Source organism: Pterocles gutturalis, unplaced genomic scaffold (assembly GCF_000699245.1).
Source record: "Pterocles gutturalis isolate BGI_N339 unplaced genomic scaffold, ASM69924v1 scaffold40422, whole genome shotgun sequence".
Taxonomy (NCBI): domain Eukaryota; kingdom Metazoa; phylum Chordata; class Aves; order Pterocliformes; family Pteroclidae; genus Pterocles; species Pterocles gutturalis.
The window spans coordinates 12,154-35,787 of NW_010116981.1; the positions used below are offsets into that span (position 1 = coordinate 12,154).

General features: G+C 51.8%; 2 protein-coding genes across 2 annotated transcripts in view; one reads left to right on the top strand and one right to left on the bottom strand.

Annotated features, from left to right (window-relative positions):
• Positions 1–6,731, top strand: part of LOC104463357 (SEC14-like protein 5) — a gene marked incomplete at its 5' end in the record, with an annotated part of 16,684 nt that extends 9,953 nt beyond the window's left edge. Inside the window, 9 exons of the mRNA XM_010075660.1 lie at positions 38–227; positions 562–650; positions 1,192–1,262; positions 1,774–1,945; positions 2,620–2,754; positions 3,085–3,222; positions 4,262–4,507; positions 4,919–5,097; positions 6,531–6,731. Of these exons, the coding sequence (XP_010073962.1) occupies positions 38–227; positions 562–650; positions 1,192–1,262; positions 1,774–1,945; positions 2,620–2,754; positions 3,085–3,222; positions 4,262–4,507; positions 4,919–5,097; positions 6,531–6,636 (1,326 nt within the window). The remainder of the gene's footprint in view (positions 1–37; positions 228–561; positions 651–1,191; positions 1,263–1,773; positions 1,946–2,619; positions 2,755–3,084; positions 3,223–4,261; positions 4,508–4,918; positions 5,098–6,530) is intronic.
• A 6,279-nt stretch (positions 6,732–13,010) lies between these two features.
• NAGPA (N-acetylglucosamine-1-phosphodiester alpha-N-acetylglucosaminidase) lies at positions 13,011–23,588 on the bottom strand (the record flags this gene model as incomplete). Its single annotated transcript, XM_010075661.1, has 10 exons — positions 13,011–13,245; positions 13,860–13,920; positions 14,087–14,218; positions 15,274–15,402; positions 15,745–15,792; positions 16,847–17,055; positions 17,899–18,027; positions 18,354–18,462; positions 19,016–19,155; positions 23,199–23,588. Coding segments are annotated over 10 exons (1,582 nt in total), but the record flags the coding sequence as incomplete, so codon positions are not given.
• Positions 23,589–23,634: the final 46 nt, after the last annotated feature.

Here is a 23,634-nt window from a genome sequence, read left to right on the forward strand (position 1 = left end):
GCAGCAGTCTTGATCCTTGGACTTTCTCTTCTGTCAGATCCCCAAGGATGAACATATCCTTCGATTTCTGCGGGCTCGGGACTTCAACATTGACAAAGCTCGAGAAATGCTCTGTCAGTCGCTGTCTTGGCGAAAGCAGTACCAGGTGGATTACATCCTGCAGTCGTGGAGGCCCCCAGCCCTCCTGGATGAATACTACACTGGAGGATGGCATTACCAAGACAAAGGTTAGAAGCTGCCCCTTACATTGACGCTACAGCACAGTTTGCATTAAGGGACCTCCTAAGTAACCTGGGATTTTTTGAGAAAGTTGTATTGACACGTTAAAAGTTAACAAAGTAGTTCAACACCTGTGAACAGCCACTCTGTTTTGCTGTGGTTTTATTTTTTTCTGCACAGATCAGGCAGACTAGACCTAGTGCAGAGCAGCATCTCTTTGATAAGGCGGCCTTTGGATTTGATTTTTATCCTTTTCAAATATTTAATGGGGTTTTTGCATTGTAGTGATAGCCTGGGAGAGCAGAGTACTTCTCTCTTTAAAGCTTTATGTTTGTTTTGAAGATGGACGACCGCTCTACATCCTTCGTCTCGGCCAGATGGACACAAAAGGTTTGGTGAAAGCCCTGGGAGAGGAATCACTGCTGCGACATGTAAGTTGTACTTTTAATTTCTCACCTGAGGAACTCTACTTCCCTTGGGGTGTTCAGAAGCCTTGGAATAGTGCAGCTGGAATCTAACTGCCTGACACCAATAATTCCTGTGTTTCGTGGCTGGCAACTCAAGGTTGGCTTAGGGACTTTGGCACTACAAAGCTTCTCTGTCTTCCTGCAGAGAGAAAAGTGAAACTTTTGTGATGGTATGAACGGACCAGAAGGATGTTTCTGATAATTTACAGTTTAGCTAAAAGCTTTCCATGGCCCTTTCATGCAGCTCCACTAATTACATTTGATCTCAAGACTGTTGTATTTCATCTTAGATTCTCAGTCTCTGTGCCTTGTATGGTCAGCACAACTTTTCAGTACAGAAGCTTTTTAATTTTTACGTAGACTCTTATTCTCTGTTTTACACCCTACAAGTTCTCAAACTGATATACCCTGGGTTCTGTATTTTTTTTTAAATAAGATCTCTGGGCTCTTTTGGTTTCTCAGCCATGCTCAGGCTAACCCTAGTCTGTACTGTCTTTGATTGCAGGTTCTGTCAATTAACGAGGAAGGACAAAAGAGATGTGAGGAAAATACCAACATCTTTGGCCGCCCCATCACGTTAGTATAGTTAGTTTCCTTGTATCCTTACAGAGTTTGAACTGACCTGGTGAGAAGAATGCTGCTGTGAAGGTTTTAGATGATGTCCTCAGGGTTACACTGCAGACAGCAGTGTGTCTCTGTACGGGCTGTTCCTGGGGTACCAGATCCTTGAGTTTCTCTTTTTTTTTTTTTTTAAATACAGGAAAGTCTGCTAGATTCCACTTTCATTTAAAATGCATTTTTGAATTATTTTTAGCAATAGACCTGCATATCTTCCCCCTCTTCCACACTGACAGCATATGTTCTTGCCTTTGGGGCTGGTGTCTGTTTTACCTGAAAGCTCAACTGGATTCAGGCTGTCTGCTGCCCGAGTGGAGATCTGCATTTTATTGGAACTGCTGGTCTCCCCTGTTGGCTTCACTAGATCCTGTACAAGCTCTGGTGTAACTGGAATGTTTTATCGCTCATAAACTGAGCAGCCACTGTGCAACGAAGCTCTGACAGGTCTTTTTCTGCATGTTTATTGTAGATCCTGGACGTGCCTGGTGGACTTGGAAGGGCTAAATATGCGACACCTCTGGCGGCCTGGAGTTAAGGCCCTGCTCCGGATAATCGAGGTTGTAGAGGACAACTACCCTGAAACTCTGGGAAGACTATTGATTGTGCGAGCACCCAGGGTTTTTCCTGTGCTCTGGACTCTGGTGGGTGAAATCTGGACTGTGGGATCATAGGCACTTGTGTATGTACAAATAGCTAAATCACCCAGTCAGTGTAAGTTTTGCCTATTTGAAGAGTTGGGAGGGAAAAACTGACCTCCTGAAGAGGCCACGGCATTGCTGCAGAGCAACCCACAGCATCCCTGTAGCTCACTGGCTTCCAGTGGCCGTCATTCCCCCAGGGCAGGACAGGATGTTGGACCTGAACTGCAAATCCTCCTGTAGCAGTGGGAGCCTGAACCACTGGTGGTGGGTTTTCGTATTGATGGGAAAAGACAAATATTTTTAAATCTCATGCTGGGGGACACTGAAGAGAAGAGTAATAAATATGGTTCTGCCTGGTGCCTGCTGACAGTTCTGGCAATGTAAGAACATGCGTGTTAAATTTCTTGTGAGGTTTCTATTTAGTGCCATGACTACAAACTTATATTACTTGAAGTCAATAATGTCATGAGACCACTTTTCACTTGTTACCCCTTTTTTGAGGGAAGTGCTTCAGAGCTGCAAAGCTCTGCACTACTGCTGTCTGCATTCCTGACGACAAAAAAGCTGACGAGGCCTTCCAGTCTGGAGTCTAAAGCATCCATGTAAGATGCTATAAACACTGTCTCTAACTTCACTCAGTGACACTGATGTCTTCTGTCCACTTTTTATTTCAGGTCAGTCCCTTTATCAATGAAAACACAAGGCAGAAGTTCCTCATTTACAGTGGGAATAACTACCAGGGTCCAGGAGGGCTGGTGGACTATGTGGACAAAGATGTGATCCCAGACTTCCTGGGAGGAGAGTGCATGGTGAGTGTTCCTTCCTGTTGTGCCGGAGGAATCTGCAATGTCCTCAACACCCCTGTTCTGGCTGGGATACCCCTGCTCTGTGCCGTTAGTGTGCACACAGGAGACTTCACCCCTCAGTGGGGACGCTGCCCAGGACACAAGGGGGTTACAGGTCAGCTCTCTAAATGGAGCTTAGATAAACCATTGGACTTCAAGTAAGCTTAGTCCCACTGTGAAATCTTATACCTGCCGAGGGTGTCATCCTCTGTGTCTGACAGCCGGCACAGATGACTTCATACATTACCGTTAGATGAGTCTGAACCCTCGTGTTTGTTTGTCTGACCCTTCCAGTGCACTGTCCCAGAAGGTGGACTTGTTCCCAAGTCACTTTATCAAACAGATGAAGAGCCAGAGAACTCGGATCACATCCGGTTATGGACAGAAACTATCTATCATTCTGCAAGTGTCCTCAAAGGAGCTCCACATGAGGTACAAACCAGAACTTCGGAAGGCTGAAGGAGGCGCTGAACTGGTACCAGTGACGTGTTCCTTTGGTTAAGGCTGACTAGAACAACAAAGGGGCTCCCAAAGTGTGAGCACGAGATGGTCCAGCAGCAGCGTGCCGTTCTTGGGGAGGCTAAGGCTAGCCTAACGGCTAGAAGCGTGGCAGTTAGGAACAGAAGCTTGAGAAGCAGTGTTTCTTTTTTCTACCGTGGCCTGATCTTTTGTAAGATGCAGTCTCTTCCTCCTCCTTTTTAGGGAAATAAAGTTTCCCTTCTGATAGTACAGCTTCCATTCTCAGTGGCATAGCTAGGACAGTAACAGTGGTGATATAAGAAGGTATGTGCTGGGAATGTCCTGATGGGGTCACCAGAAGAGAGAATGGCCAAAAAAGGAGCACTTGAATGTTAAAGGAGTCCACTAGCTTCACTGATGATGCGTAACTCTGGTTTGGCCTAGGCTTAGACTCCTGAGAAACCAGCAGTGCTTTTCAGAGTAGCCACTCAGAGGGTACTCTGTGTCCTGAATCATAGAATCAGAGTCTTCAGATGGTTTGGGTTGGAAGGGACCTTAAAGATCATCCAGTGCCACCCCCTGCCATGGGCAGGGACACCTCCCACTAGCCCAGGTTGCCCAAAGCCTCATTCAGCCTGGCCTTGAACCCCTCCAGGGATGGGGCATCCACAGCTTCTCTGGGCAACCTGGGCCACTGCCTCACCACCCTCATAGTAAACAGTTTCTTCCCAAAATCTAATGCTTTGCTTCAGTTCCATTGAGGTTTTCTTAGAACTAGTAAATTATTTGCAAGCAACTCTGCAGGGGAGAGATGGGGTGAAAACGCCTGAGCAGATCTCTGGTGGCAAAAGGCTGGTACTGGCAATCGGTCTGTGTCCTCCTTAGGAATCAAGACCAACAGCTCAGCTGAAGGATTGGAGAGAGAAGCGTGTTTGCAGAGCAGGGAGGAGTATCCTGGCTGCCATCTGAAGACCCGACTCTTTACAATGTGCTGCTTCTGTTCCCTCCTTAGATAGTTGTGGAGATTCTGGAAGGGGAATCCGTCATCACCTGGGACTTTGACATCCTGAAGGGAGATGTGGTGTTCAGCCTCTTTCATTCCAAGCGAGCTCCTGAAACAAGTCATAAAGAACCCACCTTGCCGGGTACCTCTGCTCCTGGGGACAATGTACAGCTAATCGATAAGACGTGGGTCCTCGGGGTGGATTACAGCCGTGTGGAATCTCCGCTGGTTTGCCGGGAAGGAGAGAGCATCCAGGTCAGATGCGGTTGGGTCCTGGCATGGATTGCGCCGTCCTAGCAAACTACAAAATCGTCTGGTGGGGGGGAGAGGAAGGAATTGATGATATGGGAAATTACGTATTGCTTGGAAATAGTTGCTATGGTCATCATTCTGTGGATTCCCTGTGGAAGTGGCTTCTATTGCAGTCCTAATTTAGGCTGAGCCATTGGAAAGCAATTCCATAATCCATGATAAAAAGCTAATTGAAAATAACCATTTTTTTTTTTTACTAGCATTACAGGGGTGTGGCTCAGGCACGTAAAACAAGGGAATGATGTATACTCCCCAAAGCAGTCAGCTCAGTCGTTTCTTTTGACTTTTCCAAGTCATTCACCTGTTTCTTAAGATGCCTGGTAGTCACTTGATGGCGTGCTCTCTCTCCTCCAGGGATCTCACGTGACCCGCTGGCCTGGCTTTTACATTCTCCAGTGGAAGATGCACGGCCCTCTGCCCTGCTCTGGCACCAGCCTCCCTCGGGTGGATGATGTTCTTGCCTCTCTGCAGGTTTCCAGTCACAAGTGCAAGCTGATATACTACTACGAGGTGCTCGCATCCAAGGACTTCAGGTAGGAGATTTACTGGGGGCATTTACTACACAACTGGCACTCGAGAAGCAATTTGGCACTAGAGGAACCAACTGAGAGGACTGAGTGCGAGTTAAACATCCAGTGACCTCCCCAGGGTGTGCCTTTCCTTGGTGGTAAATTAGATGGACAACAACTTGGTGGCATTTGCACAAAGAATCCCCTTTGCTGCAGGTAAGAAGGGCTGCCCTGATTACCCACCAGTGGAATTTGTGCTTCAGTTCTGGCTTACAGCTACCTGAAGAGGGAGAGGTTTTTGACTGGGGAGTTTTTTAATCTTAGTTGGGAACATTTGGAGAAGTTACCTTTGGAGTAACTTAACAAATAACAGCTGGGCTCCTTCATACATATTTCATTTGGCACTTGAGAAGGATGTCAGTCGTGACTTGGAGAGAGCTTTCTGAGTAGGTGAATACGCCAACCTTGGCAGGATTTGTCCAGCCTCCTTTAATGCTGAAAGTACTTTTCAAATCCCCCAGCCATTTGAACACTTTGCAAGTACTTGCCCCTTCCCCAGGAGCTGGGGGAAGCGTTAGGTAGAACAGACTTGCAGATAGGCAGGTGGAGACCTTGACAGTGTGACCTGGCCAGATCTTGTGGAGTCGGAGCAGCAGCGAATTCCTCACTCCAATTCCTTGTTGCTCTACCTGTGTGGGGAACAGTAGGCAGTCACGGACGGCTGCGGTGATCCCAGCCTGCTTTGGCAGAAGGAGCCGAAGCCCACGGCTGGACGTGCCGCAGCTGGGGCTCTCGTGCTCGGCAGGCTGGAGTTCCCGGGTCAACGGTGGCAGCTGTGTTCCCTGAGCTGGGCTGCATCTGGAGCGCTCCCAAGTTTTCCTTTCTGCTCAGGGGCAGTGAGTGTGGCCCCACAGAGGCTCCAGCTGTGCCCCGCACCCAGGATAACTGCAAGAGAGAAGGTAAATATCAGAGAGTGTAGTGACAGGACAAGGGGGAACGATTTTAAGCTGCAAGAGGGGAGATTGAGATGAGATGTGAGGAAGAAATGTTTCCCTGTGCGGGGGGTGAGGCAGTGGCCCAGGTTGCCCAGAGAAGCTGTGGATGCCCCATCCCTGGAGGGGTTCAAGGCCAGGCTGGATGAGGCTTTGGGCAACCTGGGCTGGTGGGAGGTGTCCCTGCCCATGGCAGGGGGTGGCACTGGATGGGCTTTAAGGTCCCTTCCAGCCCAAACCATTCTGGGATTCTATCTGTAGCTAAGAAAAAAGATGTCTGCGACAAATTAATTTTTCATCATGATGCAAAGGAACCCTGAGATTCTTAAAGTTGAAAAGGATGGGACAAAAAATAGAACACTTGTGCAAGCGTTATAGAGTGTGAGCTGATCTCCTGTCAGTTGTATAGTGTTCTCCATCAGTAGCTGCCCTCCTAATGAAGATATCTGTTTTGTCCCATCCCAGGGGATCCATGTCGAGCCTGGAATCTTGCAACAGTGGCTTTTCCCAGCTGAGTGGAGCCACGACATCTTCCAGCCAGTCCCAGAGCAGCTCCCATCTTTCCAGATAGCAGGGCCAAGGCTACAGCAGCAAAGAAAAATGTGTCGGGGCTTCCTGAGCACCACAGAGCTGCTCTGTGCACCAAACCAAAGAGCCTGCAGGGGCTGAGCCTGGAGGCAGGCGTCCCGTGTGAGCACAGGGAGCAGCCATTGGGACACAGCGAGGCTTCTGGGAACTACTTAAAACGTTAAAACTTAGAATTGCAGGTTTAGAAATTTTATATCAGATGCCTACTTCTCAGCAGTCTTTTTCAAAAATTGTGTTTTTGGATGAATGTCAGTTTGCATGAATCTGTGTATTACTCGACTTTAAAGGGCTCTTTCCTACGTGTGGTAGAGGAGACTGGTGTTGCCTTATCTGATCTGTAGGACTAGATTATTCATGTGTAGCAAAACTAACCTGGTTTTCTGGGTGCCCAGGGTACCAATTACACATCAGAAAGTCAAGTGGGCATTTCAGGTGCAAGGACTTGAAGCAAACTTGTAAATACCTTAAGACAGATCGGATGTTTCAGAAATCTGTTCCAGGTCAAACCTAAAACCTCTTCTGATCTGGCAGGATGCTATTAGGAAATGTGTTGGATTTTTTTAACCCACTGAGACACAAAAGTCAAAATGATTTTCTAGAAAGTACAGGCAGAGAACCTGCCTCCAGTAAGCAGCGTCTTTCTTAGAGGCTGTTTTTCCTTCTTCCTCAGGTTTACAAGCAATAATGAGTAGATCTGACCCATCTCATCAAAGTGGATGGGAACTGAATCAAATTATAAAGGGCTAAGAAAAGCAATATTTTATTTCCTGAAGGCACAAAATTTTATGGCAGTATTATAGAACTTGCTTCTTTAAAACATGAGCTAACTTGAAGAGAAAACTTTAAAAAAAAAGCATGTGTGTATTTAAGCACTTACTGAGATGTATTTATTCAAATACTAGCTTATTTTAAATTAATTTTTAACTTATTTATAATTTTAAAAATTACTATTTATTAAATCCAGACACCTTTTTTAATGGAACAAACTTTGTTTTAGAAAGGAGTGATTGTCTTCAATCCCAAGAAATCTTCCTACTTCAGTTCTGATCTTTTGTGATCGCTGGCTGTTGTCATGTAAAGGGCTGTATCGTACGTAGCACCTGGGATAAGGGCTGTGTGTCATCCTCTCCTGCAAGGTGAGGTCACTCCAATGCTTTTTGCACTCTAGGAGGATGTTTCTTAGGATTAAGAAGCGAGGATTGAGTTCAGGAGTTGTAAGAAGATGGTCCATCTTCGTGACACACCAAAAATACCATGTTTGGCTGTAATCTCCACTGATTACTCCAGAGGCGAGACGTGTAGCAGAGGCCTTAATGATGCGTTGATGGGGTTGGGTAGCAAAGTTAGACGTGTTCTCACCTAGGTGGCACCAGAAAGAGAATCGGCATCAAGTGCTCCACTGCCCTGGGGCAGCGTCTGCAGCGGGCAGACATGCAGGATGTGATGCGGACGGGTGTCTGCTCTGGGATCAGCTGGGCTGGGGGAAGACCTTGGCCCCGCCTGTGCACAGATCCGCTGTGATCCTACGGAAGGATTGGGAGGATGCTGCCCCTGCCACCATTCAGGTCATCGCCTCCGAGTGGCTTGTGTCACACACGGCAAACGTGGTTTAAAATGAAGGAGTTTCCAGTTCCCCAGCTGGGGAAGGGCACCGACAGCTCTGGGCTTGGCGCGGGGGGCACAGGCAGTGGTGGAAGTGTGGTTTCTTCCTCCAGCCCATCCATATCTGTGGCTGTGTTTCTCAGTAAAGACTTCGATTTTTTTTTTTCCCATCACCACGTGTTTATTAAGATTGATGGAATCTGTGCAGCTAAGAACAGCCTACGTGTAAAGCAGTTCCTCCTAAGCCTGCTTTGTTAATTACTGGTTTGAAGTACCAGGCAGTGACAAAGGAGAGAAGAGCCCCGATATTTGGATCAATGGGAGACGGAGAACATTAGAATAGAATCCTTCAGCTGGAAGGGACCTGCTTGGTGTGTCTCTGTAAGTTGCTTGTTTTTTGGGTTTCTTTTCCAAGGATTGTAATGAAGGAAATTCCTCTCCCTGTATCTCTCGCTGTGGGAGCAGAGCGGGTACCATAGTTGCGCAGGTCTCCGGGAAAGGTCTGACTTGAGAGAATTCCCTGGTTCTGTGTCTTCACCATTTCTCCCAGAAGAATGAAACTTCTGTCTGTGGCATTTCAGCGTAACTGGAGTCTGAAAGGGACAAGTACCACCTTTGCTCTGGGAAATCAAGAGTTCTGGAGTCAGCAGTGCATGTGTGCATCCCCAACGTAAAATCCTTTACCCGTACTTAATTCTGGTGCTAGAAACAGAGTTTCAAACCGGCTCCCAAAGCATCAAGAGCAAACCCAGCCCCATCCTCCCCATGCTGTTTCAGGATTTCAGCTTCTTGTGGCTTGGTTCTTAAATGGTTGGTCACATCCCGTGGTGGTGACATTCCCGTTTCCCTTGGTTTGCCCTGGTTAGGAATCTCTTCCATCGCACTGGACTTACTGATTTTAAAATGTGACGTGTGCTGTAAAATTTGGGTGTTCACCTCTTGTCAGGGATGCACGTGGAGCTTGGTCCCTCTGGCCGGTCCCTGACTGAGCAGGGAAGAGCTGCAGGGCTGGTCCTGCGGGGCGCACCCTCCAGCTGGCTCTGTGGGTGCGACAGACGCAGTTTTTCCTCTTGCTGTCGGTGGTATCGCTCCTGCCCACAGGAAGCAGCTTGTGACCTCTCCCTTATCAGTTTTAAACAAACTGCCTGGATTATTTCACCTACTAATGTACTTAGCTGTCAATTTAAATAATCCAATATGGATTTTTTCCTTTTTTTTTTTTTCCTGAACACTAACATAACAGGAGAAAGAGGGCAACAGCCCGGATGGTGTGGCTGACGCTGTGCTTTTTAAACAGGTCTCTGAACTACAGATACAAGAGAAGCAGAATTACTCTAAACACCCATTTTTCCCCCTAAAATGACATCAGTGTGCTTTAGAAAATAAAACACAGTTTTCTTCATAGCAACCTCTTGTGAGTTGAGACTGGGAGGAGTTCTGGATTCTGGCTCCCTGGGAGCCGCTCATCTCCAAAATCTTGTAAGAACCTTGAAAAACCATCCTCTAGGCTTGGGTGCAGCGTCCCAGCAGCTGCTCTTCAGGGAAGTCAGTGAGCTCAGGCTGTGCTCAGGTAACTAGCTGGGTACTTAAAATAAAAATATAGCTCCTCAGTAATTTGTGGCTTTCCCCTGTTTCAGGTATTCCATATGCAAGAGACAAAACCTACCTCAAAGAGCTGTTGCCATGTTTAGTGTGCGGTACGAGAGCTCAGAAGGGACGCGGTGTTGTAGGTACGAAGTGTTGCGCCATGGTTTACAATGAAAGGTGGCCATACGGGAAACCTTTCTTCTCAGCAATTTCTCCAGGTTTGCCCCATCCCAACGCTTACTGACTTCTGTCCCAGTAGGACTGGGAAAGGCAGACACGGAGCGTGTCACCGGTGGGCACGTTGCAGATGGATGTCACTAGACTCGGGGCAAAGCTGGAGCGCAGGGACTGAGTCATTTTGGCTGAGCGTTTTGCCATCTTCCAGGTTCGAAAAGGGCTTTTTTAACTCCTGTAGCCAGACCAGTTTGGCCTCGTAGAGGGACCGAGCAGGACTCTGGCCTGGGAAGGCGCAGGAACAGCAGCGCTGGCCACTGCACCGCTGCCGAGTGCCGAGGGGAAGCTGTGAACCCGCACACCGAGGCACTTGCGCTGTCAGCAGGGAGGCACCCAGAGCGCGTCCTGGTTGTTTCTCAGCTGCCCGTGTACTTGCTGCTGGGGAAGAACCATGCTGCTGGGGATTGCTTCCCCCTTTTTGGGGGAAGAGCCATCCTGGCAGCAATCCTGCCTGCACAGGGGGAATTCTGAGTGACTGCACTCGCTTTGGATGCACAAATGTTTTTGCTGCAGAGTTCCAGACCCAGCCTTGTTCACCTCAGCCTTATGGCTGCCCAGGTTGGTTGTACCAATTCCCTAACAGGAAAAAAAATAGCTTTTAAGAATAATTTATAATCGCGATTGATTTATTCATCAAAAGATTTTGAAAATGCCATAATCCAGTCATCTTAAATCGTTAACAGTGCAGCTCAGAATTCCTGGCAGGCAGCGGCGAGCCCAGCTGCCAGCCCGGGTGTGAAGCTGCTGTGGTAGCTGAGGCCAGTGGTGCCAGAGGAATCCCTTGTTTCAAACGGCATTTTGCTAGCTCACACTTCTCTAATATCCAAAAGTTTATCCTGTGAGCCAAATAGTGCCAGAAAGAGAGCTACGGGGCTCTAAGGACTAACACTGACAAGCATTCGTCAAAGATTCCCGCATGCCATCTTCCAACGCCTTTGTGACGATTCTTACATCGAATTACTCCTATTGCAGAAGGCTAAACGGGTGTGTGATGTGCACTGGCTTTTCATGCCATCAACCTCCTCTTCCGAGCTATTAGTTACATGTCAGTTAAAGGGGCATAATTATTATTTTTTTTTAGCAAGCACTGTCTTACTTTCTCTCCCTTGCAGCTGTCTTGTCATATATTGAAATCTGGATTTTTCTCAGCCAAAAAAATCCCCAAACCTTCTTCAAGAGCACCCCAGCAATGTGGGGAGTGCTTTGGAACATGTGACTTGACAACCAGTGTGCTTAGTTACAGGATTTGTAGGTTTGGGTGGGAGCTGTACATTTCTGTATGTTGGAAATAAAAAAGTATCTTTAAAGAACACGCCTGGTTGTTTGATGCAACTGTTCAAAGTGTGGCAAACTCTGAAAATTTACGCGTGTGTGCTGCTCTCTTTACCCACAGCAAAAGAGGTAAGTCTTGCTTGGATTCAGTTATTCCTACTTTTTAACTAACATATTAATTTTTCCCTGCACAACTGTCATTTTTGGTTGATTTCCATACCCCAGCACAGGCTGGTACAACACATCATCCTGCAGTGTGGTTGGTTATTTAAAATAAAAAGGGCCCCCAGGGATGGAACGGCCAATGGAGATGAACTGGGAAAGGATCGTGTTTTCCTTCTGCAGCTGCCCATTAAGAACTGACATTTCGGGCAGTTATTACTAATAGACTTTATTAAAGTTTCAAATAGTCTTCTGTAAATAATAGAAAAATAGACTCTTCCATTTACAGCTTGCTTTGATGCCAACAGCAGCACAAAACTTACACATCCTTTACTCAGAGAGAGGCAGCGCATAAAAATGTTCATGTCCCGGCTCAGACAGGCGTCGAACCCCTCTGCAGCATTCCAGGAGCAAGTTAAAGGCTCATTTTCCCTCACATGGAAGCAAACTCAAGCACTTTTTTTTTTTTTTTCCCTCTCTGTACAAATGCATTCCCATCATCTACTCTGGTGAAGTGTCCCATTTCCAGGCGAGATGTTCAGGATCTGGGGTTGCTGGAAGCACTTACTGCCGGTGGTCCTGGCTCGCTGCCAGCAGTCGCTGTCCCCAAGGAGGGCCGGGCGGTTTCAGCAGCAGGGAGTGGGGCTGCGGGGACTGTCCCGTGGCCGGGGGCAGCGCAGGCTGAGCGAGCCCAGGCCCAGGGGTCGTGTCATGCTCCCTGGGCCAGGCGCCTGCTTTCTCTTCCTGTCCCCAGGTGGGAGAGCTCGAGGCTGGGGACCTCGGTGGCAGCCCACGCAGGTGGGCAAAGCACGTTGGCTTCTGCAACGTACAAGAGAATGCAAGAATGAATTTTTTGAACTCAGAAGGTGTTTTATGTACTGTACCAGAAGTGCAGCACTCAGCGAGTACCGGCTGGGCTGCTGCTAGGACTCGCGATTCAGTCAGAAAACGCTCCGGCCCTGCAGTGAGGGAAGTCGGGGGCAAGAAAGCCCCAACCCACCCTGTGTGTCAGCCCTTGAGCCCCCTGCTGCGGGCGGCAGGAGGAATGTTGTGGTTTCATTGCTGCACCTGGTTCAACATTTTAAGACAACTTTTTCAGTCTCATGATAAAAGTCTGAGCTTGCCAGGGAAGGGGCAGACAGCTATAGCCCACACACCTTCCTCAAGCCTAGCTTTATGCTAGAGGCAATTCATCTTAGACCTTAAAACTATCTACCACTGTGCAGGTGAAAGGGACCTTTCTGCAGTGCCAGGGATTACATTCCTCACCTGTTTCCCTCAAGTACAGGAGGGCAGCAGCCCGCTTCCCTTCCTGCTGCAGCTGTGGAATTCCCTCACCCCCCTGCGTGTCCCTCCCAGGACAGGGAGTTTCCTGGGCTGAGAGATCTCTGGGGTTAATCGGGAGTTTTACACTCCAGCTCTGAGTAACCTCTGTAACAGCCGGTGCTGAGCGGCAGCACGAGGCGCAGCATTGTGGTGAGTAAAATACCTCCGCTCTCCTCAGCCGGGGCTCTGCAGGAGTGCCTGACTCTGGTCCCGAGTATCTTCCATCTCGCAGGCAGCGGATGCGGGGGTGTGACTGGCCTCGCCGTTCACCTCCCGCAGCGGGTGGTACAGATAGTCCCCGCTCTCCCGCTGCCTCCCTGAGCTGGCCTTGAGGAAGAGGCCCACGTTCCCCATGGCACTGATGACGAGAAGCAGAGCCAGGACGGAGGTCAGGGAGAGCCAGGCTGTTCTGTCAGACAAGAAAAAGCCACGTGAGCAACATCTCTTCACCTGCAGTCACGTGTTGCAACTGATTTCTCAAGGTTTGTTCTCCCTCCTCTGTTATCACAAGTTCTCTGCTCTCGGGCAGGTGAGAACAGGCTCTGGGAAAGCTTTTGAAATGGAGGATTTTAGCTTCCCACTCGCTTTACAAGTGCCTGGCTGTGCCCACAGAGTGACTGTCACTTCACCACCGCAGCAGCTGTGCTCTGGGGCTGGAACTGCCCATGCCGGCCTGTCACAGCTCCAGTGCATCAGCGGGAGCGGAAATGTGGCTCTTGTGTCACTGTGCGCTGCAGAGCGCTGGGCTCAGAGCCTGCACTGCCCGGGAGAGGGGCTTCAGCTCAGCTTTACCCCTTTGCCTTCCCTGTCCTCGTCTTTCCCAGCACGAGGGCTGCAGGTGATACAATGAAGCCAGAACATGGATGTTCTGGGTGACGGAGCAGCAGGTCTCTGAGCTGCGCTGGCACCTTGCGCTGGCAGCCAGGACAGGGGGAACAGCTCCAGCTCGCAGGGAGCAGTCAGCACAGGGACTGGCGGGGTGTGCGCATGTGCACACGTGTGTGAGGAGTGTTACACACTTACTCTGACAGAGAGAATTTTTCTTCGCTCCTTTTCCTATTCTGGAAGGCCAAACACTGCCCAGCTGGAAAACAAAGAATAGAGGGAGGAAAGGCAGTGGGGGGAAGGTGTAAAATTCCACTGAAAAAGAGCAAGCTCAACTAAGATGACAGCCAGAGCTGATAACTAAGCAAACAGAACATTACGCACTTTTTTTTTTTTTTAGACACAGCTGCTGTACTGGGAGGTACCTTTGTTTAACTGCTCCTGTACGGCCGGTTCGTAGGTGATGTTGCAGCTGCCCGTCTCCCGGTCGCAGGGACACGCATGTTTGCATGCACAGCGGTTCTGGCAGCTTGGCCCGTACCAGCCCAGGGGACACTCTGGGGAATCGATGACAAGGAAGTTGGTCACTGCCAAAGCCCCACCTGCTCCAAACCATCCAGCCTATCCCTGCAGCCCCCCTGCCCGTCTCCCACACTGCACCAGCTCCGTGCCAGGAAGGACAGGTGCACTCGGGGCTGCAGGAGCAGCTCAAACTTTGCCTGCATCTTAACAAGGTGTTTGTGTTGCTTCTGTCCCCACAACAGCCTCGGGCCTTATTGCTTCCGATGCGTTTTCCTCCCTGTCCAGCTGAGCTGCGCCCTGCTCTTTGAGGGGGCAGCGGAGGCTGATTCCTAAAGGGGGAGCAGTCATGGCCCCAGGTTTCCTGCAGCCTGACAGAGCTGTTCCGCCTGCCCCCAGCTTCCTCCAGTGTGAGTTAACTGCTGGTATTTTGTTTACTTCACAGAGATTTTGTAAAGCAGGGCTGGGGCTGGCTGAGTGTTCCTAGGCTGAGAACAAAGCCTCGGTAACGTAACCAGGCTCACAGGCAGCTGCCACCCACTCTGCAATGAACGTGTCCTGGCAGCAGAGCAGCTGCTCTGGCAGACACACGGGGCCTCGAGCAAAGGCTGGAGTGGTTACACAACCGAGAGCATCCCGGGCTGTCAGCACCAGCACCTGTACAGCCAGGGTCTGAGGGTCACGCGCCAGTACGGCCTCTCCGCAGCGTTTCACTCAGACTTGGATCCCCTGAAGCCCGGGCTGTACGCAGGGCCTGGTGCAACGCCCTCGGTGACGGACGTTTGAGTGTTTGTGTTCTGTGCTCGGGAGCTTGGGAAAGCAACAGAGTTCTTTGGGGCAGAGATTAAATGGGAATCCAGCATTTTCTAATGACAAAGAACACTCCTCTCTCCCCTCTGCTCCCTCCTTTGCTTTTTACCCCGTTTGGGTCAGGCAGGCAAGCCCTGAAGAGCCCGCAGGTTACGCTCCAGCTGTGAAGTCTGGGCCTGAGCCTGCCTGGCAGACCTCGCGCTCGCTTTGCCTACAAGAGGGGGCTCAGATGTGACACCGAATCCCCTCCCCAGCCCAGGCAGTCACTCAGAGCAGCCCTTACCGTGCTCACAGCTGGTGCCGTAGTATCCAGTGGGGCAGGAGCAGGCGCCGTGCACGGGGTCACACGAGCCGCCGTTCTGGCACAGGCATTGCTGGGTGCAAGCGGCCCCGTAGAAACCACTAGTGCAAGCTGGAGGAGACAAGCGGAGATCTCAGCAGGGCCCTCATCACACAGGCAAGTGATCCCACCCCACACTCATGCCCACGGAGCAGTCACGGGGAGCTGATGGCTGCTTGGAGAACAGACGCTGAGCCTGTGCCTTCAGCAGGGGCTTAAAGCGCTTCACACCAAGCCCGAGGTGCTCAGGCTGCAGCCAAGCTCCCACTGACGGAAAGGAGCAGCGCACTGTGTCACCTCTCCCTTCGCTGCTCCCCCGCGGGGAGCCCCCAGCCCTGCAGCAGCTCTCAGGCAGTGGGTCCCACTGTCCTTCTGCTGGCTCTGAAGGAGGGAGGGGATGGAGGTCAGCGTTACCTGCGCTGCAGTTGCTGCCCATCCAGCCAGCGTCACACAGGCACCCAGCTGTAAAAACACACAAAAAGGAATTAACTACAACACAGAGAGGCTTAGAAAGAGCAAGAACTCAAAATGAGGAGCTTCTGCCTCTTAGGGTGCCCCCTGAACTCCCCCTGCCTCTGCCAAGGAACCCCCAGAAGAGGAATCCTGCCCTCACGCCCAGGTTAGGGTCAAACACCCACCCACTGCAGCTGCGGAACACAGCAGCACCTGCTCCTGACCGGGTTTGGAGAGATTAACCCTGTTAGCAACACTGAGCTGCCCAGTCACTCCACTGGTGCAAACTGGGATGTGAACTGAAGCAGGGAGGCAGCAAAGAAACAGGAAAACAGGACTGAGCGGGCACGGGAGAGCCGAAGCTGGAGGTGTACGTTATGGCAGTCCTGAGATTCAAAACAACTTTCTTGAAGAGCAGCAATTGCACAATTGTAAAAATCCTGAAGCAGGAGAGTCAAAAAGGAGCAATAAGGGGAGGGGACAGAACCCAGCTGCTCTGTCACACAGGGTAATACTCTGCCGTCCCCACCAGCAGACTGACAAGAAGCCAGGAGTACGAAAGGGAAACTGAGGCACAGAGCCTGGAGTCAAGTCCTGTGACAGGTCCCGTTTCCAGGTGTGAGTCCCAGCCTAGCACTGTAATGCCTTCTGACCATCTCTGCTGCTGCTCCAGACGCTGGAGGGAAGGGGGAGAGCAGCTCCAGGCACCCAGAAGGTGAGACAAGGGCTGAGGCACCAGCACCAGCTGGCTCCAGAGTCAGGGCTGGGCTGGCCACACAACCAGCACCTGTGGCCCTAAAGGACTCGGCTCCCGGGGCTGGGTGCTCCCCCAGCAAAGGGAGCGGCTTCTGCTGCTGCCAGTTCACGTGAGCTACGCTGCTTCGCACCAGCATGGGAAAGGACCCTGTGAGCAGCCAGGACCACACGCTGCGACACACCGGGGCCCCACCGCGGAGCCCGGCAGGCAGGTAAGCGTACACGTACACGCTGCCCAGGTCGTGCTTCCTCTAGAGATACCCCCTGGCACCCCGTGTTGGAAGCTCTGCCCGCCGCAGCGACTCACAGCCGGTGCAGACGCCGTGCAGGCTGCAGTTGGAGGGGCCGCAGTCCAAGGTGTCACAGGCTGGACCCCTCCAGAAGTCCCCAGCGCAGCGGCACTCCCCTGCCACGCAGTCCCCGTGGCCACTGCAGTCTGCGGGCTCGCAGGCGGGCTCGTGGATGCACATGACGGTGGAGATGCGCCGAGGGCAACGCCACATGTTGTCGAAGGAGCTGGGGACAGAAAATGGGTCCCATGAGATGTGCAAGCACTGTGCTGCTCCCAGCCCTACGTGAAACCCGCTGATACAACCCACAAGTGTTCATCCTGATTCACATTGGCAGACTGGAACATTAATAATGGGAAAATAGAAACATAAAACTAGATTTGAGTCAATGTTTTAAGTGTTAATTCCTGGTGGACAGGAGTCATTTCAACATGGAATTAGAGAAAGTAACATGAAAAGTTTCCCTTTGAGGAATCCCAGCTTCCCTGATTTTGGTGTTCAACACGCCTGTTCTTGACTATTATTTGCCTGGACATAAGTGATGCCATCCCAGTTATAGCAACGCTTGGCTTTCAACTGTCAGACTGCAAACTTAATTATAAATCCCTTCTGTTTACAGGCAGAAATGACGAAAAACTGGAATTTAAAGTAAAATATTCTTTAGGTTCCCTCACGTGAGGCAGGGCAGGGTCTCCAAGTCAGTGTTTCTCTTCCATAGCAGGAAGCTGTTGACAGATCTCTGCTAACTCCTGCGAATGTACAGCTCTGAATCTCCCAGTCTAAGAGCTGCTTCCTTATCTGGTTCCCACACCAGGTCACCCAGTCATGTCAAACAGCTTTGCTGCACGTCTGAAAGCAGCTAAACTAATCCCGGATGACTAAGTGGAAAAAAATACGTAGTCACTAAATCGCTTTAAATTTTAGAGTCACACTCTCTCAAACCTTGTCACTCATCTTTACATCGCAATCTCCCAGCAATGCAGAGTGACTCCGGGGCAGAGCGGAGGAGCAGGACTGAACTTTGCTCGCTAACGGGAGCTGCAGGGTTACTCGTGCAACCAGCACCTACCAGTGCTCAGACGGGTAGCCTGCAAGGGTCCCATTTAAGACCAGTGTTGCAGACCCTCCACCATCCAGGTTGATGGCATTGATGATTCCCTGCTCCTTCAGGAATTCAGCCATTTCCCAGAGGTTGACCCTGCAAAAGCAAACAGCTGTTTGTTGCTCATTCAGGCTATTTGACTTCAGCAAAACTGCTGCACCAGAAGCTTGGTCCCTCTCCTTGGTGGAAGGGAAAAGCTCTCCCACCCCAGGTACGCTGGCTCACTGCCTGGAGGCTGCATTCGCCTTTTCCAGCTGATGGAAAGACACCAGACAGCGGTGTCTTCAGCTGACCTCCTGAGCAATCCAAGTCTCTGCCTTCAAAGTATCACTGCCAGCCGCAGGGTCCCTCCAGTCCCAGTGACAGAGCTTAAAGACCGATCTCGCACCTGCCCCAAGACATTACCATAACCCTGGCCTTACCCTCTGGATTCTGTCTGTCCATCCACGTGGACCAGGACCAGCTGCCCCTGGCTGTCGTGTCCAACCGCAGTCCTGGCTGAGATCACGTTGATGAACTTGTCGAAGGTTCCTGTGCAGGAGAAGGAATAATTCACGCACCAGCTGGGTGACAGAACTGGCTGTTTAGATACATCTGTCTGCAAAACAGCTCCCAGCGAGGAGCTCATCTACACTGAAACACAACGAGAACAGAGCCCAGCTTCCTCCTGTTCATCCAAGCCCATCCAGGAATAACATGTCCAGAAGCACTCTCGGTTTTTTCTGGCACAGGGTCAAAGAAGGGGATTCAGAAGCCCTCAGCTTTAAACTCCTGTAAGAATCATCTGCTTCGAGTTTCTCTGGACAAGTATTAACTCCAACCATGCCACCACTACTGACAGCCCTCAGCAAATCCTGTTCAACAGCCTTGAACAGGCCAACGCAGCCTCACCCTGCAGCCAGGTTATTTCTTGTACCGCACTTGCCGTGGACTCAGGGTAAAGCAGCACAGAAGAACTTTGGACCTCTGCAGCGAGCAGCAAACTGCAACTAGACAACAGTTTCCACTGCTACCCCCTCCTTCCAACAGCCCCATCAGAAGGACAATCCATGCCCCGGCTGAAGGCAGGCTTTACGATATTTACCTGTGGTTTGAATTTCATCACACTCGGCGATTTGACTCTGACCGACGTACACTTCCCCGTCTCTCAGGAGCCAAACTACCCCGCTCACAAGCTGCACAAAAGGGTTTGCTTCATCCAAAACATCTTCCTCGGACAGGTAACTAGGAAAGAGAGCAGGAGGGGTTACCCACAGTCACAGCAGTGTCACCTAAAAGCCTCTTCTGCTGCCAGCAGGCTCCAGAAGCAGGGAGAAGGGGAGAAGGCGGCTGAACGAAACCTAGGTACATCCAAAACTATAGGCCAAGCAGTGCAAAACATCACTTCAGCAGGCGGAGTAGACCCTCTTCTCCGCTATTCTGTACAAAACCACTGTTAACGATGGTCCCGGGCCACCATCCACGAAGCAGCTCCTGCTGACAGCGTGGCCAGCAGACCTGAGCCGGGATAACCAGGGCAGAAAACACCTGGCAGAAGATGAGGCAGAGCCGCTGCCAAATACTCAGGGATCTGTGGAAGCAGCTGTAACGTCCCACTGTCTGTCAGCTCCCATTCTGCAAAACAGCAACACCCAGCAGCTTTTGAGGGCTTTCAGCAACAGCACCCAGTCTGCCCACAGCTGCACGGAGGGGAAGACACCGCTGGTGTGACCTGCTCCCCTCCGCCTGGGAGAGAGCATCCTCCGCTCTGCCAGACAGCAACACCTTCCCCTCAGCAGCCGGGCAGTGAAAGCACCGTTCAGCGACTGCTGCCATAACTAGGTGTTCAGTGTCACTGTGGGGTGCTTCCCAAGGGGTGTTCTCTCAGGAGTTTGGGTACTGAGCAACATCCGCCTCAGCAGAACCCGACGAGTGATGGTGATGTTTGGAACTGACCGGAGAGGACGGCAGCAAAGGCTGGGGCTGGACAGCTGTGCTCTCGCTGTAAGCTCTGCCTGCGGTTTTAGGTTTAAAACTGAGTGCTCCAGACACGTCTCAGAGCTGGATCTCAACTGTTAGGTTTTTTAGTACCCACGATTGCAGCCAAACAAAGCTTCACACTGTGTAGAAAAGTGTAATTGAAAATACCTGAATGGAAAACACGTCAAAAGAAATGCCTCTGCCTACGGGAAGGGAGCACAGAGACAAAACAAACACAGCTGAAAACGGATCCGATGGCACAGCAGGTTGGGCATGGACTAATCAACCGTCAGCTTTTAAAGCCTGCAATTATCCATCGCCGGTCAAGGTGGCAGAGGCAGCGTCTTCGCTAGGTGGGGGGTAACAATGTGTCCTGGTGCGCTGTCCTGCTGCTCAGGACATCATGAGATGGCCAAGTGTGAACTATTTTCCCACTGCTCCGACTGTCCAGATTATTTACACCAATGCCATTTCTAGTGTCATGTTTTGGAAGCCACAAAGACACCGAGCAGCCAACAGCTCGCCCAGCGCAGTGCCTGCATGTAGCAGGGAAATCCTGCCCGAGCAGGAGGGAGGCAGGGCAGGGCTGAGAGCAAGGACTCAACAGGGACCTTGCCACTGGACCCTCGGCAGAAGCCTCCTCACTAAAGTGGACACACCACCAACTCCACCACCTACATGTAAGGCCACGGTTCTCAGGGCTCTTGGGGAATCGCCGCAGGCTAAAGCCGTCCCTTGCTATAGTCAGTTCGGCTTTGCGGGGACCCTTGCCGAGGTCTGAGGGCACGTGGGAGTGGGCTCACAGAAGGGTGGAGAATGCAGCAGCTTCCAGACTGCTTCTCAGCCTTCTGAGACCATGAGGACCTCTGGGAACCCTCCTAGGACCTTCAGGGTGCCTGCTGCTGCTGGGGAAGGGTAGCTACCAGGGGCCTTGACTTCCAGCAAGCACCAGCAGTGCCTCTGGCAGCTGTTGCTCATCAGAGGGTGCTTTGAGCTGTTGTCTCCAGCTGATTAGGGAGTCTCCACCCTTTCACCGGGTGCCAGGAACAGGCCTATATAACCCCCAGGCTGAGACCACAGCTCCCAGCAGCCAAGAGATGCTGTGGCTTGTGCAGTGGGGAGCTGGAAGCTCTGCAGTGCCTGTGGTCAGCTGTGTGACACACCACAGGGCACAGCCTCCAGCACCAACTTCTATAACTGCCCCTGGCACAGTGACACCTCGATTCAGCTCCAGCTGTGGAGGGAGGAGGCAGCACTTGGTCTGTGGGGATATCTGGTGCCTCTTGCTGAAGCTGGGGCCAAGGGAAATCGTCTCCTAGAGTGTGCTGGCTGAGGAGTGATGCTGCCGAGACAAGGAGCTACAGGAGGTCTGCATGCTGCAGAGGATGATGAGAAACAGAGGGACAGATCTTCCCTAACAGCCTGCAAAAACCACCTCCTGAACCCCACAATGCCCAGGAGCACCCAGGATCTGCTCCTTGGGGTGGTGAATCCTGTGATGATGAAGGCTGGAAGTCTGGGAGCTCTTCCTCTACCCAGATCAGTGCCCCGGCAGCACGCGGGGGCTGGAGCCCTCTCAATTGCAGTGTCTGTGCCAGCTGAGCCCGAACTACAGCACCAGAGCAGGCGGTGAGCAAGGGGGAGAAGTTCCTGTGCAGGGCACAGAGGCCCCCATCTGCTGACCTGCCTAGGGAGGGGTGCAGGGGCTCGGATCTGGGATGTTGTGGGGAGGCTGCTGAGGCTTTTCCAGCCCCCAGAGCACTATCCCCTGCTGCTCTTCCCCACGGGCACCACCAGCACTGCCAGGGGAAACCCGGAGTGTGTCCAGCTCTGGGGGGGACAGCCAAGGATGGCCCCAGTGGTCCTCTCCCCAGTCCTGCTGGGAGGAAGAAGGGCCTGAGAAGCAGTGGATGGGTTCTGTGGGTCAATATGCAGTAGCACAGCTCATGTTGACAACAAGAATTTGTTTTTTTACAAGGCTAGAACCCTCTCTGAGGACTGACAGGCAGAGATGGCACCCACAGCACCAAGTGAGGCAAAAGTAACTTCTGTAAAGAGGCAATCTGCTGAGGAGAGCTTTAAACCAGGAACGACACAGGAGGGAGACAACCACCCGCACTCATGAGGAAGCAGTAGAGCAGGCTGGAAAGCAAAGGCCACAGGGTGACACGGACAAGAGAACCTGAAACAGCAACAAAACAGAAGCAAAAGGCAAGGAGCTCAGCCATATGCACACAAATAAGGAAGTGGTGAGAGGACTTATGGGGAAGCTCTCGCCCTCCTCCTGGAAAACCGGAGTGGGTGCCTGTGTGAAGCGGTACAGCAATGCACAAACAGGAGCAATCGGAGATCTGCACGGCTGCAGCCCCACTGGGATCCTGCAGACATGGCAGGACAGTGTGTGTGACTGGAGTGCTGCAATGCCAGATACCCAGGGAATGCGGGGGGAGAAGTGGGGAGCAGTTGGCCTTTGCAGGGGAGAGCAGGAGGAAGGCCTGGAGCTCTGCCTGGGCAGTGACCCCGAGCCATCTGAGGGCTCCCAGGGCAGGACTAGAGCTCTGGCAGATCAACATGGGTGACACCGTGGTGGGTGTCTGCCACAGGCTGCCTGGTCTAGAACCAGTAGGCCTTCTTTAGAAAACTGGAAAAAGGACAATGTTCACAGGCCCTGGCACTTCTGGAGGACTTTAACCATCTGCTGAAAGCGCAGCACTGCGGAGCACAGACAGTCCAGGAGACGCCAGGATCTCTACTTAACAGTAGGTAACTTTTTTACTGTAAAGTGTGGTCAATCACAGGAACAGGCTTGCCCAGAGAGGCTGTGGAGTCTCCATCCTCAGAGATGTTCAAAACCTGACTGGATGTGGCCCTCAGCAGCCTGTTCCAGCACTGAGCAGGGTGCTGGATGAGGCACCTCCAGAGGTCCCATCCAACCCGGTGCTCCTGTGCTGTACCCAGAGCAGTTATACGGTCCACCCTGCCCCTCCTCTGGGAGGCAGACAGAAATCTCTTGCCCTTCTACTGTTATCAAGTGTACTTGCTGCATGTTGGGAGAGGAGACACGGGAACCTAAGCAGCTAGAAATCATCAGAGTAATTTACCCAGCTTCTATTCAGCCTAGGAAAAAAAGGCAACGGCCAGAGAGAGCCCAATGGGGTGCAGGTAGGACAGCCCTCACTTAAGTGTTTGAAGCATCCTCAGGCTGTAACAGAGGCGGAGGCAGTGCCTGGGCAGCAGTTCCTGCCTCAGGGATCCCCACCAGACCGCAGCGAGGAGACAGCGCCCTCCAAACACCCCCAGGTTCTTACCCGAACACCATGGTGCCATCCTTCCGGATGCCAAACTGCGCATTTTGCAGCCCTCCAGAGTTTCTCACCAGCTTCCCATCGCTCACAACGTTCCCGAGGCACTCTCCGGTTCCCATGTCGAAGTAGCCACCGTTCTGGGCCACCAGACAGCTCCTGAGCCTCGCAGTCTCCTCCACGGTGGCCCTGCGGCGAGCCTGGCAGCCTCCGGCACCACCGGGCTCCAGCACGGAGAGGGTCCGCAGCGGGTTCCTCACGAAGGTGAAGTGGCCGTACACCGCCCTGCGCTCCTCGCCCCCCGGGGGGATGTACGACACAAACGTCCTGGTGGTCGCCACCGGGCCACCCGTCGTGTTGTCGCCGGGCCAAGCCTCGTGTGTCACGTTGCCGTACCTGACGGGCTGGCAGTCCCGGACGTGCCGGTGCGGGTGGCGGGGGC